The sequence below is a fragment of the Sturnira hondurensis genome, unplaced genomic scaffold (genome assembly GCF_014824575.4).
Source record: "Sturnira hondurensis isolate 20B ecotype Veracruz unplaced genomic scaffold, ASM1482457v3 Scaffold0020787, whole genome shotgun sequence".
Classification (NCBI taxonomy): Eukaryota; Metazoa; Chordata; class Mammalia; order Chiroptera; family Phyllostomidae; genus Sturnira; species Sturnira hondurensis.
This window is the reverse complement of record NW_028093418.1, coordinates 193,322-207,586: the sequence shown is the minus strand read 5'-3', so window position 1 is coordinate 207,586 and position 14,265 is coordinate 193,322. Positions and strand designations below refer to the sequence as shown.

Below are 14,265 nucleotides of genomic sequence, written 5' to 3'. Positions count from 1 at the left end.
GGCTGGCAGCTCTCCACTAGACTGGATCGCTGCGTCCCCAGTCCACCTTCTCCATCCCCTGCCCCAGCCTTTCCCGATTACTCATCTGGAAATTGTCCTGACAGCTGGGTAACTTGGTCCTAGATCTTTCAATCTGGTGAATTACTCATACCACCAAACGCTCACTTGAAGTCTGATTCTTTTTCTAGTCCCAACCTGCCCCGATCTGTACCCCTAAACAATTTCTGTTCCCCCAAAATACCCCCAACATGACTGCATCCTATGGCAGGAGTTTACAAACTAATTTTTAACCTCAGAACCCTTTGTTTAAAAAAAAATGAGGAAGCGCAAATGTAAAACACCAAAAGACTCCTCTCACCCCTCCCCAGGCCCTCTCCTCCCATCTGCAAGGAGCCAGCAGAAGCATCGCTGTCCCGTGCAGCCCCAATGGATGGAGTCTGGGCCAGACAAGACCCAGAACTGGGCCCCACCCTGCTAGTTTGTCGCGAGAACCCACAAGCGCACTGAGTAAAAGCTCCACACCACTCACACTCCAGTGTACATTTATCTCAAAAGGTAAAGCTCATTACTCTGGTTACAAAATCATTCTTACTCAAATTCACTAGACTTTATAAAAATAATCTGGTATAAAACAATCTCCACACTGTGCAGAAGAATCTGTCAGGTGATATAACTAAATATATATGTAGAGCTATAGATTTTTTCAAAGTAAAATTTCAAGTGTCGCATCTCTATTATAGAACCCACTCTTTTATTTACAATGCTAGCTAACAACGCTCTGATGCAAACATGACCAGGGCAGATGGGGGAAGGGGGCCCCTGCCCCACCGGCAGCAGAAAATCGCAGAATTCCAGATACAACTCCCTTGCGAAAAACCCATCCTTACCTGCCTGAAAAGCATCAGCTAATGGGTCATATCTTCCATAACTGTGAGCTCAAAATGTAAACTTTGAAAATGAATGTGACACTGCTACAGATGTCCAGAAGAGCCCACACCTGTATAACCCACTGCAAACACGTGTGTCCATGTACACACTTCTTCGGTGTCCTAGAGTTGGCTTGCAGCGCTCAGAGCTGCCCAGGCCCCACACAACCGGGACACCCCTGGAGACCACAGGGCAGTCCAGAGCCATCCCCACACACAGGCATTTAGAAAACACGCATTTCAACTAATGAGGAAAAACCACAAGTGTCACCTCTGCGAGCTGCCGCAGGAGCAAACAAAGCGCCGCAGGTTTTGGCACACTATGGGGGTACGGGAGTACCACAATCAACAGTCCTGCTTCATTCATACCTGGAAGATGCCCTCAGGAAAACAAAGGCTTGGTAAAAATGCAGATAGTGGTAAATCCTTTAAATTCAAAATCCCATCCAAGCCAAAGATTACAGTAGACCAAAAAAGGAGTATAAAACAGGAATATGAAAAAAAAACCACTAAATCGCTTGGACTTATGCTAGTTTGTGAGTTGCTGGGATCTACTGATTGTTTTTAACATGTGGCTGAACTCAACCGAATTTCCAAGGGCGAGTGTTTTAAACTTTAGTTTCTTTTTCCTACAAAACTAAATCATTATCTTAAAAAACTTTCCCAAGCCTTCTAAGGGTTTGGGATACATTCATAGGGGAATTGCTGGTTATAAATCAACTACCAGGAATCTTACTTAAAGAACTATGGATATAACCCTGAATTCATTAAACATTTACAGATCTAGACTGAGATAAAACTTTCATCAAATGAATTACTGGGCCTGTTTCTTTACCCAAAACATTACAGTTCATCAAGACTTAAGCTTGACATTACTTAGTTAAACACATTAGCTGAGTATTTTATTAGTTCAGCTTTTGTTAACAGCCAATGACCAAGGAGAATTCATGTCACCAAAGGAGAAAGAGCCACCATGCCCCTTCCTTTCTGGCTGCTCACCTGGATGAGGGTTGAGTAGTAAACTCACTGGGCTTCCTGGGAAGGTGTGGTTACATGTCCCTGACAATGTGAACTGTGCCTGGCTGTCTCTCCAAAGATGAGCCAACTAGAACCCAATAGCTACTGAAATGCCTGGGAGAGGCGACCGAAGTGAGTTCTGGAAAATGCTATCCAAATTAGGCATTTTTTAGTGAGTCAAGTTCTAAGGAATAATAGCTGGCTGCTGGACTTCTGGTACCAATTCTAAAAACTTACATACTTATTAAAAAACATCAAACCTTTGTCTTACAATTAGGTGCTGGGGATTTTACAATTAGGTGCTGGGGATTTTACATGGCATTCTAAAAAGGGCAAAAAATTCCATCTGCCAGAGGGCCATCCAGCCCACCCACCCTGGATCGGACAGCCACCCTGCTCTCATGTCTCAGAGTATTGGGGCCATGTGAGCCACATGGTGGACATTCAATATATTGCTGGGCCTGCCACCAAGGAAATACCACACACAGCCCAAGCACCCAGTGCAGAACAGCAGGGAGCAAGAATGTGGCCAACTGGAGAGAAAGGCAACAGAGCAGACTGCGGGGTCACCAGCTCTGCTTCCTAAAGCATGACATGACAAGAGGGTTAGCCTGGCCCCAGAGGCAATGGAAGAACTATCTTCGGGGCCTGGAGAGCTATGTGAGTGGGGGCTCGAGCCTCCTGAAGATGCTCCAGGCTGGACAAGGTCCTTGTTCAGCATCTATGCATCACATCTGGACAGGATGAATCCTGAGTCAGAAGCAGCTGGCACCCATGGTGAAGCCTTCTGTAGGCAGGACCGATTCCTCTGGGCGCCTACCAGGAGCCAATAGGAAGGGAAAGGCCATGCTGAATAACAGAGGCTGTGATGATGCTCCCCAATATTCCTCCTAAGCCAAGTCTCCCTTTCTCCTAAGAGCAGTCTACCTGCAGCCCTTGCCCTGAGGAACTCACTCAGAGGAGGGTACCTAGTGGGGACCAGTGGTCCCCCGAGAACGCCCAACTCGGGCCAGCCCCAGGCGGTCTATTGACTATGTTCACAGCCTTTCTTCCCTTCCTCCCCCATCACTGAATTCTCTGCAAGACACTGACACAGCGGCCTCTGTCCCCACCTGCTTTCTCTTTCTCGTGCTCACTGCTGGACTTCTCTGGCTAGGGATGTCTTCCCACCGTGATCACGGGTCTTTTCAAACAGAGCACCTTCTTCCCCAGAGCCTGTCCCACAGCCAGGAGCCTGCCTACAGGACAGGACACTAGAAAGGAAGGAGCAAGGATCCATGGCCAGCCACTTCTCCCCCAGCTCGGCTGCCTTCCCACTGTGGATGCAGCAGCCTCTCCCACAGGCAGGGAAAGTGATGCCAGCCTCCATTCCCACCAGCTCCCACAAAGCCTGGAGTGGGGGAAACGGAGCAGTCGTTACCTGAGCCCCCAGAAAGTGAATGTCACGTGAAACCTTTGTGAAGAGCATAAGCAGAGGCTCTAGAGCTGCCCCCCAACACAAATGAGGCCTTCAGATGGTTCACTCTGCAAAGAATTCATGACAGCAAACAGATACCTTATTTGAGGCAAGATTCACCTGGGCTCCCCGCAGCACACCCTCGGATGAGAGCACCCACCTTCCTCCAGCCAGCACGTCAGGGGCACGTTACGGCAGGAGGGGCAAAGGCAGCCTGAAGTCCAAAGAGCTGGCTGGACTCCCCCTACTCCCTGGCCACACCAAAGGGGACCATCTCCTGACACACCCTTCTGATGCCAAGGCCCCAAGATGCGACAGCAGCTGAGCACAGGGGGAGCAGAGAGGGAGTCCTCCCTCCCTGAATAAAAGGCATGCAGACCGCTGGGAAGGCCTGCCTGTCCACACTGCGTCCCAGCCCGAAGGTCCCCACCTCAGGGCCACGGCTCAACCCTCCATGGCCAGGCCTGATCATGTCCTCCCAAGAAGCCAGCCAGCACGCAACAGAAAAGTCACCCAGAAGAAACCTAAAGCCACACGGAGAGGCAGGGGCCAATGTGGCAGGACCAGCGACCCAGTCATTCCTGCAGTAGGTTGGTTACGTTGTTAGTGGTTCATTAACTTCTGAGGGTGAAAGGAGAGACAGCTGGCACTGCCCAAGGAGAAAGCTGAGGAAATTAGATATGGCACTTTTCAATAAATATTTTAAAGCTTCTGAAAGAAAGAAGTGACAAAGGAAAGCAACTGCTGTAAGGCCTGTTTTGCTGTTAAAAATTATTCCCAGGGAAGAAAATACCACAGCACAAATACTCTTTTAAAAAAGTAAACAACAACATAGCTTACAAAAAAAAAGTCCCTGTAACCACCTCGGCCGGCTCCCAATTTGACCCATGAAGCAAAAGCTGAGTTGGGGCAGGGTAGCAAACTCGTCCAGGGCCCAAACAGAGACAAGGGCACAGCCAGGTGGACGTCCCTTGGGGCAGCAGGTGGCTGGCCCCTAAGGTGTGTGCAGTGCCCTTGGGCTGAGAGCCTCAGGGCAACAGGTGAGAATGCTCCACTGCGGACACGCCTCTCTAGCACAGCCAGCACGAGCCACAGTGCGGGCTCCCAGATACACTGCGGGCTTCTCCCACCGCCACTGCCGAAGTCCTTATGAAATGAAATCTCAAGTGAAAGACCTCAGGCAGGTCTTTGAGGACCACAGTTTACAAAGTCACAGTGTGGGGTTACCTGTCATTCTGAATGGCAACCAGTCGAGGTGAGGGAAACACCTGAACCTCCAAAAAACGCAAGACGAGGTGCCCCCTCCCATCCTCACTCGAGTCCACCTCTCCCCATCACCCACCCAGTCCCCCTGCGATTGAGAGATCCAGTTCTACAATAAAAATGGTCTACAGAAACCAGAAGGAAAAGCCTTCACAAATGAGTGACAAATGCCCAGATGCAGCCCAGCCAACCAACCTACAGGTGATGACAGTTCTGTACACGGGGCATCACCAACAGAAATGGTAGCACTGCCTAGAAGACGCAAACTTATTTTTCCTCTGTCTTTTAAGCTTTGTCATAAAAGCCAACTTACATTAAAATATACTTATTACAAGACAACACAACTAATAAAATATATAATAAAACTTACACAAGTAGAAAATTCTGAGGTATTTCTGGTTTGAGGTGGTCTGTGGTCGTGAAGTTCTCATTCTTTTGTTTTTCAAAATTTAAACCTTGGAAGCCACATAGCAAAATGTGTGTGGATGCACAAAATATATGTGGATGTATGTGTGGTCTGTTTTGTTTTGAATTTTGCATGTTTCATAAATTAAAAAAAAGTTGAATGTTGAAACAGCAGCATTAGGAACATTCACTTACTAGAGCAAGGGTATGGCATAATAAAGGGTTTTAGAATATGCACCACATTAAGGGACCTGGAGAAAGCCGTGTCCACGAGCCACATAAATGGGACAATAATGTCACCACACAGGGCAGAGCCAGTGCTGCAGGACTTGCAGGCTCTCCAGAGAGGCAGTCCTCAGCAGGCCCCACCCAGGAAATCCTCTTGCCCTAGCTGTGCAGGGCACCCCCTGTGGGCATTTCCCTGAACTGCTCTAGGAGGAAGCAATATATTTCAACGTCTCCTCCTTTAAAGATATTTTTACAGCATCATGCCTTATGAAGAATGTGCCCACTCAACCATGATTTCTACCCTTACCTAACCTAAAATAGGGCAGAAAAAAATGTTCTGTCCTATGCTCAAGCCCAAGGTAGTGGAAAAAACTGGTCAGGGCCAGCAGTTGGGTCAGAGTCATATCTATGTTGGACTTTCTCCAAACCCCGCTCTTGCCGTTAATGCTCGGCCTCCACACGGTCCTTCCCCTCAATTCCTGGTTACCTGAGAAGTAGCCTCACAGCAAAGGATGTTGCTCCGAATGTGCCCGAGTCCAGTGTAGCTCTGTTCCAGACCCCACCCTACGCCCGCCCCGCCCCATCCTCCCCTTTAGACTCCAGTCCAAACCATCCTCATCCTCGCCCCCGTTCTTCCTCGGTCAGGACAACACCCGTTAATCCGTGAAAACACATCTGCTGTTTCTCAAACTCACTGTCTAAAAAAGGGAGAAAGACACAAGGAAAGGGAGGGAGGGAGGTGGTGAGGGCAGCAGGAAACTCCTCTGGAGGAAGTGTGTTCGTATGTAACAGTCTTCAAAGGTTCCTCTAGGAAGAGTGTGCAGCATTAAGTTTCCTAAGACGGGAGATGGGACTCTGTGTCACAGATTCTGAGACAAGTAACGAAGAGAAGGGGGAAAAGCTGAACCCCCAGGATAAGAGGGGGTGGAGGCTCCTCAGCACGGTGCTGGTTCTGCAGTCCCAGCTCAGCACCTCAACACCTGCTGACGCGTCCGCTGTTGGAGATGCAGTAGAGCAATGTGCTGGTAGAACTGATCCGATCCCAAAATAATATTAATAATAATAATTATAATTATAATAAGAAGTCAAGGTAAAATAGCAGCTGCATTTTATGTGTTTGTTGGTGTTACGATATTTCCAAAACAAAACACAATTTTTTTTCCTTTCCTCTTCAGATCCACCAAGTCTGGAGATCCACTCGTGTCCTGGGCTTAGATGCTTGACTCTTTAGGGGGCAGGTCCACGTTGGTGACGGAAGTCACCAGGGAGACAAGACAGTCCGAGGTAGTGCCGTTGACCGACCTCCGGATCAGGGACACCCGCTCCTCCACACAGCCCGCAGACAGGCGAGCCTCTGCATCGTGGTCCCAGCACTCCTCGATGGTCACACAGAGCTGGGCCAGTCCCTGCACCACGAGGAGGGGAGGAAACAGATCTTGTTGGTGCCCCTCAGTGAGGACAAGCCTGGGAGACAGCAAACTCAATGACGTACTCCAGATCAGGCAGAGCCCACAGGTTTGTCCCAACCCCAGCAGCCATTAGCAGGAGCCTGGGGGACACTGCGACAATCAGGGTGCCGCCCCTCCTGGCAGTCACCACCCTGAGCCCACTGGCCTCCCACCAGGGCCCCAATGGAAGGTCTACTGAACCTCAACACAGGAAAGGGGGATGCCAAGCCCCCTCCTGGGGGCAGGTACAGTGATATTTAAGCAAAATCTTACATGAGGCCCAAGTCATATAAGGGCCCAAAAAGCGGTGGTCACAGTTGGACCAGAGGAGGGGGCACTGTCCCACACTACTCCTCACAGCCTCGGGGGGGCCCCTCCCTAGAGTTCGGGGCACATGGTGTATGACACCCTGTGCTGGAACCAACTGTGTAGAGCAGGGAGAGGCAGAAAATGGACAGCAGGCCCACATCCAGGAACTCCCTGGCCTGCTCCGCCCCCGAGGCCACATTGAGACCTCTCTGGACACGGGGCTCCTCATCAGAGAAATGGACCTGCTGCCCCGGCACCTCTGCCTTGGGAGACTGAGACAGTCTGAAGCAGAAGGTAGATTCTGGCCCAGCCTCCACCTTCTCCTCTTGCAGCCCTAGGTTCCAAGGAGCAGCGTGGCAGCTGAACTTGGCCTTAACAGCTTGGCCCCTGGTGCTGTATATATGGTAGAGGGCTACCCCCAGTGGTCCCAACGCTGTCCTTTTTCTGAATTAACCCCGGGGTGGGTGGGGGATGTGGATCAGGGGAGCAGAAGGCAAATACCCGCCAAGACGGGTTTACACTGCCGTGGTCTTTTACAACATCCCTGGAGCAGAGGGCCTGGATGCCATGGGGCTTGGCTCAGGCCCAGAAAATGATGAAGGCAGAGAACAGAAAAATTTATCAGAGCCAACTTGTATTAAGCAGTTATATGATAGGTATCCTGCCAAGGGGTTTATAATGATGACTCATTAAAGCTGTTACTACCCTGAGAAGACAGAGGCTCAGAGATATAAAGCAATTTGCCTGAAGTTACCCAGCTATGGACTGGCAGATCCAGGATTCAAACCCAGACAGGTCAGGCTCAGTCAAGGCCAGCAAACTCCACAGCCAGGATTTCCTGGGTGGGGCCTGCTGAGGACTGCCTCTCTGGAGAGCCTGCAAGTCCTGCACAGGGGTAACCTGGGCCCGACTAAACAGACTCAGAGCCTCCTCCCAGCGGCGCACTGAACCTCCCTAAGGCTTCTCTGGTGGAAGGGAAAAAGTGCACTAAATGTCCTCTGGCCTGGCAGAGGGAACTGTCTTGTCTGAAGCATCGCCTCTTTCGGCACTATACCCCCGACCTCAGGTTCTTACCACAGGTGAGAACTCCCTTCCCTGCTCCTTCGCAGCCCCCTGCCCTCCAGGCCCCTCACCGGGTGCTTGAGCCAGTGATCCTTAATGGCGGGCCGCATCTTCTTGTGCACAACCACCTCCTGCAGCTCCTCCAGTGATGGGTGCTGGCCAATCTCTTCTTCAAAGGGCAGCATGTACTCGTCCACGGGACCTGGGGGTGAGACCGAGCCTGGGGAGTCCCCGCCAGGTCCTGCTGCTCCCCACCCATCCACAGGACACCTGGAGCGTGGGTACTCACCGTCGGCAGCCTTGCAGCGGGAGACGAGCTCCCACAACACCAGCCCCATGGCGTACATGTCGATGCGCAGGAAGGCATCTCTCTGGAAGTTGATGGCACCCTCCAGCACCTCTGGGGCCATGTAGCGCCGAGTGCCCACCTGCAGGAGGGAGAGGGTCTACGGTCACCATCCACACAGGTGCCCTCTGATTTGGACAGGAGACACATCCCTCATGCACCTGAAGGGGTCAGGGTGGCAGAATTCAGAGTGGGACACTGACAAAGAGGGCAAGGTTTACCGTCCCACATTCTGGGGAGGGTCACAAGAAGCCACAGTATAAACTGTGCCTTAGTGATCATTCAAACCGTCACACACTCGGGACTGCTGTGAACTAACCTGCCAAGTGCTGCCTCTACCCCATCACCACCAAACGGGCCACACAGACATGATTTACTGTTTAACACCAAAACCAAAAGAGGAAGGACGTCACTGAAAAGTATTAGCAGGAATTGTTTTAGGATGATTGGCTTAGGCTTAATTTTTGGTTATTTTTTCTAGGCTTTTGGGTTTGGATTCTCAGTATATCTTCTATTTTATCTTACTTAACATTTGTAACTGAAAAGAAAAAGACTGAGTCAACAAGGACAAGTGGACAGAATCCCAACCAGGAATCCGAGCTGCTCAGGTGAGCAGCCAGGCCAGCTCCCTATACTCCAGGCCTCACCTCCCCCACCGGTGCACTGTTCTCGTCGTTCTCAGGCAGCTCCGAGCTCACACGGTGACCACTGCTCCAGGGTGCCTGTGCACCTGCCCGCCGGGCATCAGAAGGGCAATGCCTCCCCTGTGCCAGCCCCCTCTTCCACCCCGAGCCTCGTTACCTGCCCATGAGTATCCCCCGGAGGTTTCCCTGGCTCAAACCGAACAGCCAGGCCAAAATCGGCTAGCACAGCCGTGAGGTCGCTCTTCAGCAGCACATTCTTGCTTTTGAAGTCTCTGTGGAGACAAGCAGACTGAGATGAAGATGAACATCATGGTCTGACCTACCTGCTGCTGGTCTCCCATCTCAGCTCTCAAGATGTGGGAGCCCTTGCCCTGTGGCCTCCAGAGGTCCCAGAGCAGGCCATCCCGCCAAGGTGGAGCTCCATGAAGCTGCAGGTGTGTGGTTTTAGGACGCACACCATCCCCCCAGTGCTGCCGTGAGAATCCCTAATTAACTGCACTCTCCCCAGAGCTGCTAGAACAACACCTGCCCCCACTGGACAACAAACTCCATCCTAGTCCCCACGGGACCAAAGGCCAGCCCTATGTTCACAGAGGAGCTGAGGGCAGACATACTGACCTGGGATTTGGGTTTTCAGAGAATGATTTACAGTATTTAGAACACGAGCGAGCACAGCAGCTGAGCTCGCCTGGGTTTCTGGGCAGGCCCCAGGGGCTCCAGCCCACCACGGAGGCGGGCACACGGTGGGTGCTGCCATGTGTGCCCAGCCCCACTTCTCACTAGCAGTGACTCTTGGTCCTCGGTCCCCCAGTGCCTGTCCCGGCCTTGTTGTGAGGATGAAACTGAGAAGGTAGTAAGTACACATGCTGGGGGCCACCCCTGGCACACTTACTATGCACTACTGTTAGGGTGAACCATATGGAAGAGTCGACATTCAACCGTTTTTGACCTACAAAAATGGCAATTTCATACAGTCAACCTTTTATGACATAATTGTTAGTACCACTAGGGGCCCTTTCTGGAGTCTGAGGCTTGTTCCCTCCCTCAAAGCCACAGAACCACACTAAAGTAGGTATGGCGAAGTTACCGTATTTTGCCATGTATAATGCACACTTTTTTGCCCAAAATTTTTAGGGAAAAATAAGGATGCGCATTATACATGGGCAGTACTAGTTTTGTATCTATATAAGTGTTTTTAATTCTTTTATTTATGCTTATGTGTTAAAAGTGTACCTCTAGAAAGCAGTAATGACACCCATATGCAAAATAATAGCCTGGAATACATAATTGGTTTTGTTTCTAAATATAAATAAGTAAATAAGTAAATAATTGAATTAAAAAATTTAAACGAAAGATTTTTTCCCCCTGAAAGTTTGGGCCAAAAACGTGAGTGCACATTATACACAGGAGTTCATCATACATGGCAAAATACAGTACTCACTTCTCTGTACTACTGTTCCTCCATCCATAAGGTGGGCTGAGAAACACTGTCTCACAGGGCAGCACTGAGGACAAAGGGACCTGGTATTTCTGTGTGTTTGCAGTGCCACCTGCCATACAGTGGCACTAAGATAAAGAGTTAACACAGTGGCTCTCAAAGTACAGTCCAAGGACCCCAGAGGGTCCCTGAGACTAGTCATCTATCATTTGCCCCATTTTCATGCTCATTCTCTCAAGAGTACAGAGTATTCCAGAGGCTACATACATGTGATGTCATCACTGTGGCAGTTAACAGAATGCATGTGCTTTAGTGCAGTGAACAACAATGGACAAAAGCCACCTACACAAAGTTCTCTTGGAGAGTGGAAAGGGATTTGAACCAAAACGTGCAAGAACTGAGGAGCCAACTCTCCGATGATGCAGTCAGCATTTTCTGCTGTGGTCACTAGAGGGCACCCCAAAACCGGCTTGAGAGGCCATGCCAGGCCCAGGGATGGAAGGCAGACAGCAGCACTCCGGCCCAGGTTGCTGTGCTGTCACTTCTGACACACCTCACAGTGGCCAAACATATTATAATACTGAAACCCCCGCCAGGCCCTGCTCTCGCCCTCCAACCTTCTCTGCAGCTCCAGGCCAAGTGCAGGGAGGTGGACTGCTAACCCAGGTACCTGTGGGCAATAGACGGCTTGTGGCCCTCGCCACGGCACCAGGGCACATCCTCGTGCAGGTACGAGAGACCTCTGGACATCGTCTCTGCCACGTGACACAGCTCGTTCCACGTGATGATGTTCCCCTTGAGGTAATCTGTGAGGGAGCCCTAGAGGAGGAAGCACAGGACTGGGGCGCAAGCTCTGGGGACAGGACAGGCCTGGACCAGCCCTGGGATGCCATCTCCACAGACTGGGCCAGCCAGCCTCCCCACCTGGGAGGCTGGAACTGATACAGAAGATGCACGAGGCCAGGATGGGTTGGGGGGTGTTTCAGATGTATTAATTATTAAATTGCTACTCTTACTCATAAAAAGTTACCCCGGAGTTAGGGGTTCTCATTGTGGACACTTGTGTCTGCACCTATGGCAGGCGTTCCTGACTGTGGGACGCCATGGTGAGGACCTTGGCCACGGCTACCCCACCCTGAGCGCCCCTCTGCATGGGGCGTGGCTCACCTTGTCGTGGAAGGCCGTGATGAGCCATAGCTCCACTTCGAGGTTGGAGCCCCGCTTCTCGGCAGCAATGAACTGCAGCAGGTTCTCGTGCTTCATGCCGGGTGTGCTGAAGATCTCCCGCTCACTCTGCCACGACTGCTTGTCCTGAGGCAGGGATGCGGCTCAACCCTGCTGCAGCCGCACCTCTGGCCACAGAACCACCACCCTCACCCCACTCCCTGCACCCTCAGCCTCAGCACTGATAAGGGGGAAGGCAGAAGACCTGGACTGAGCAGCGCCCCAGAGCACAGGCCAATGGTGATTCCTAAGACCATGTAAGGCCAGCCCGTGCTTTACAAACGAGCATGCTGAGGTGCAGAGGGCAGTGAGTGGCCCAGGATCAGCCGACAAATGAGACACACAGCTGGGCCTGGCTTTGCTAACGGTCTCGGGCAACTGCTTAGGGTAGCCTGGTGTCCAGGATCTCTAAGAGAACCTGATGTCAAAAATGAAACCTGAAACCCAGAGTGGATCACGGTTTCGCAAGTCAGAGATTTGCAAAGTCCTACCTAGCTGCACGATAAATTTCACTGCCCCCAAGGGGGCCCACTTCTCTTTCACCACCCCTGTGTAGGGCCTGGACTGCCCAGGGGGCAGGAGAGCTCAAGCCAAAGCATAGGTGAATGGCCTCCAGCCTGGCACTCACTCACTCACCTGCAGTGGGAAGATCTTGACGGCCACAAAGTCGTTCATGAGCTGTGCCTTCCAGACGCAGCCGAAGCGCCCCCGAGCCTTGATCTCCAGCAGCTGTAGTGGCTTTAGGCCCACCAGGGGGGATGGAGGTGGAGGTCCAGGGTCCTGGAGGAGACCGGCCTTAAAGACCCTGCCCTGGCCTCGCCACCTCTACCCCTGCCCTGCCCGAGCTAACTGTCTCACCTCATGGATGTCCACGTGGCCGTAGGGGGCTTTTCGATGCCGGTACATCCAGAAGGCCAGCAGGACGATGAGGGAGAGGCCCCCAATGGGCAGCAGCGAGTAAGCCAGCACCGTAAGCAGGGTGGGGGCTGTCGGGGGTGGCTCGTACGTGACTGGGGGACACACGGAGCCCTGTGTCACACAGCCCGCCCACCCCTGCACCTCCAGGACCAGAGAGCCCTGTAGCCACTCCCCACCCGACTCAGGAGCTGAGCGCTCCTCACGGGCCAAGGAAAGGCCCAAGCCTGCCTCTCCCACGGCCCTCACCTTCCGGGCCCCCGGCCTCTGGCAGGTGGGTGAAGCGCTCGTTGCAGAAGTTGCCTTCACAGCAGCAGAAGTACACCTGGGGATTCTCCTCCGTGGCCACACACTCCTGCCTGGAGGCACAGTTTTCCACACTCCCCCTCAGCAGAGGGACCCCAGACTCTGTAGGGCCCACCCAGCCAAACCCTTCCCCACTGACAGAGCACCTCGTGGGGGCGCACCAGGGGGACAAGCATACACCCACTCCCCAGAAGCGGGACCCAGAGTCAGGAAGGGACAGCCAGGGAGGACACTCCCTGAGAGCCCTCCTCAGGACGAAGCCCGGTGCACACAGTGCTGGACAGGCTGGGACCCTGCAGGACCCCTCTGTGCCCAAGCTCTCGTAAGAACCCATCTTTCCCCTCCTGTCCTAAACGGGGGCTCAGTTTCACAGACACCCTGAGGCCCACGGGGGTGAGCAGGTGGTGTGCCAGTGGAACAAAGAGGCAGAGGGGCAGGGAGGCCGGGAGGGCGGGGTGAGTGTGGCACCTGTCGTAGCAGTTGAAGTCGTCCAGCCAGCAGCCCTTCTTGACGAGCTCAACGGTGCCAGAGCTGTTGCGCCAGGACGCGTAGCAGTGCAGCCGCTTGTCCTGCTCGCCCTCGCAGCGTTCCAGGCCGCTCTGATTGGTGCGTTCCAGCTCCCAGTTGGCGTTGTAGTAGATGCACTCCCTGGTCTCAGCCTCCCCACGCCCAGAACCTGCGTCCCAGCCAGAGGTCAGAGGCTGCATAGTGCTCCACCCACCCCTGCTCCCGGGCCTGGACCCAGGCCGCCACCCATTCAGCAGCTCCACCAGCAGGTCAGGCAGTACATCCCCCTCTCATTCCCCCAGCAACTGCCCTCAGGCCCAACCAAGAGGGAGGGGACTACACATCTAACAACACAGGACACAGACACAGACAGCCAGACTGATGGCCAGATGCAAAAAGAGGGGCCCCATCAACATCTGAGGCCCCTGGCCTGGTGGGGGCGGTGCAGCAGCAGTGAACAGCAGGACCCTCAAACCCCACTGCATGCCTGCGTGTGGGGGTGGGGTGTCCAGCCCCGACTATCCAATTGGAATGGGGGCAGAATCTACAGTTTTGATCTCCCCCATCTGCCTCAGGTAATTCTGATACAGACCTCAGGGCCCAGCTGCTGCTGTTCATGCTCACTCACCACAGGCCCCACCCCAGGGAGACACCGCTGGTGACCACTAGTGGTGCTCGGTAGGGCTGCAGAAGGCCACCAAGTATCAGGCCCTCGTGTTCTGGGTAGGGTTCCAGAGGGACCACAGAGAATACACGCCCTGAGCAGATGGA

General features: G+C 52.8%; 1 protein-coding gene across 3 annotated transcripts in view; it reads right to left on the bottom strand.

Annotated features, from left to right (window-relative positions):
• Positions 1 to 140: 140 nt before the first annotated feature.
• Positions 141 to 14,265, bottom strand: part of ACVR2B (activin A receptor type 2B) — a 36,632-nt gene continuing 22,507 nt past the window's right edge. For 2 of the 3 annotated variants that reach the window (XM_037030642.1, XM_037030644.1), the window contains exons 2-11: positions 13,456 to 13,663; positions 12,931 to 13,040; positions 12,625 to 12,776; positions 12,403 to 12,546; positions 11,710 to 11,853; positions 11,213 to 11,361; positions 9,262 to 9,376; positions 8,404 to 8,542; positions 8,186 to 8,316; positions 141 to 6,701 (exon numbers count right to left, since the gene is read on the bottom strand). In XM_037030642.1, the coding sequence (XP_036886537.1) occupies positions 6,507 to 6,701; positions 8,186 to 8,316; positions 8,404 to 8,542; positions 9,262 to 9,376; positions 11,213 to 11,361; positions 11,710 to 11,853; positions 12,403 to 12,546; positions 12,625 to 12,776; positions 12,931 to 13,040; positions 13,456 to 13,663 (1,487 nt within the window). In that variant the 3' untranslated portion in view covers positions 141 to 6,506. The remainder of the gene's footprint in view (positions 6,702 to 8,185; positions 8,317 to 8,403; positions 8,543 to 9,261; positions 9,377 to 11,212; positions 11,362 to 11,709; positions 11,854 to 12,402; positions 12,547 to 12,624; positions 12,777 to 12,930; positions 13,041 to 13,455; positions 13,664 to 14,265) is intronic. The other variant, XM_037030643.1, reaches the window with a different exon arrangement.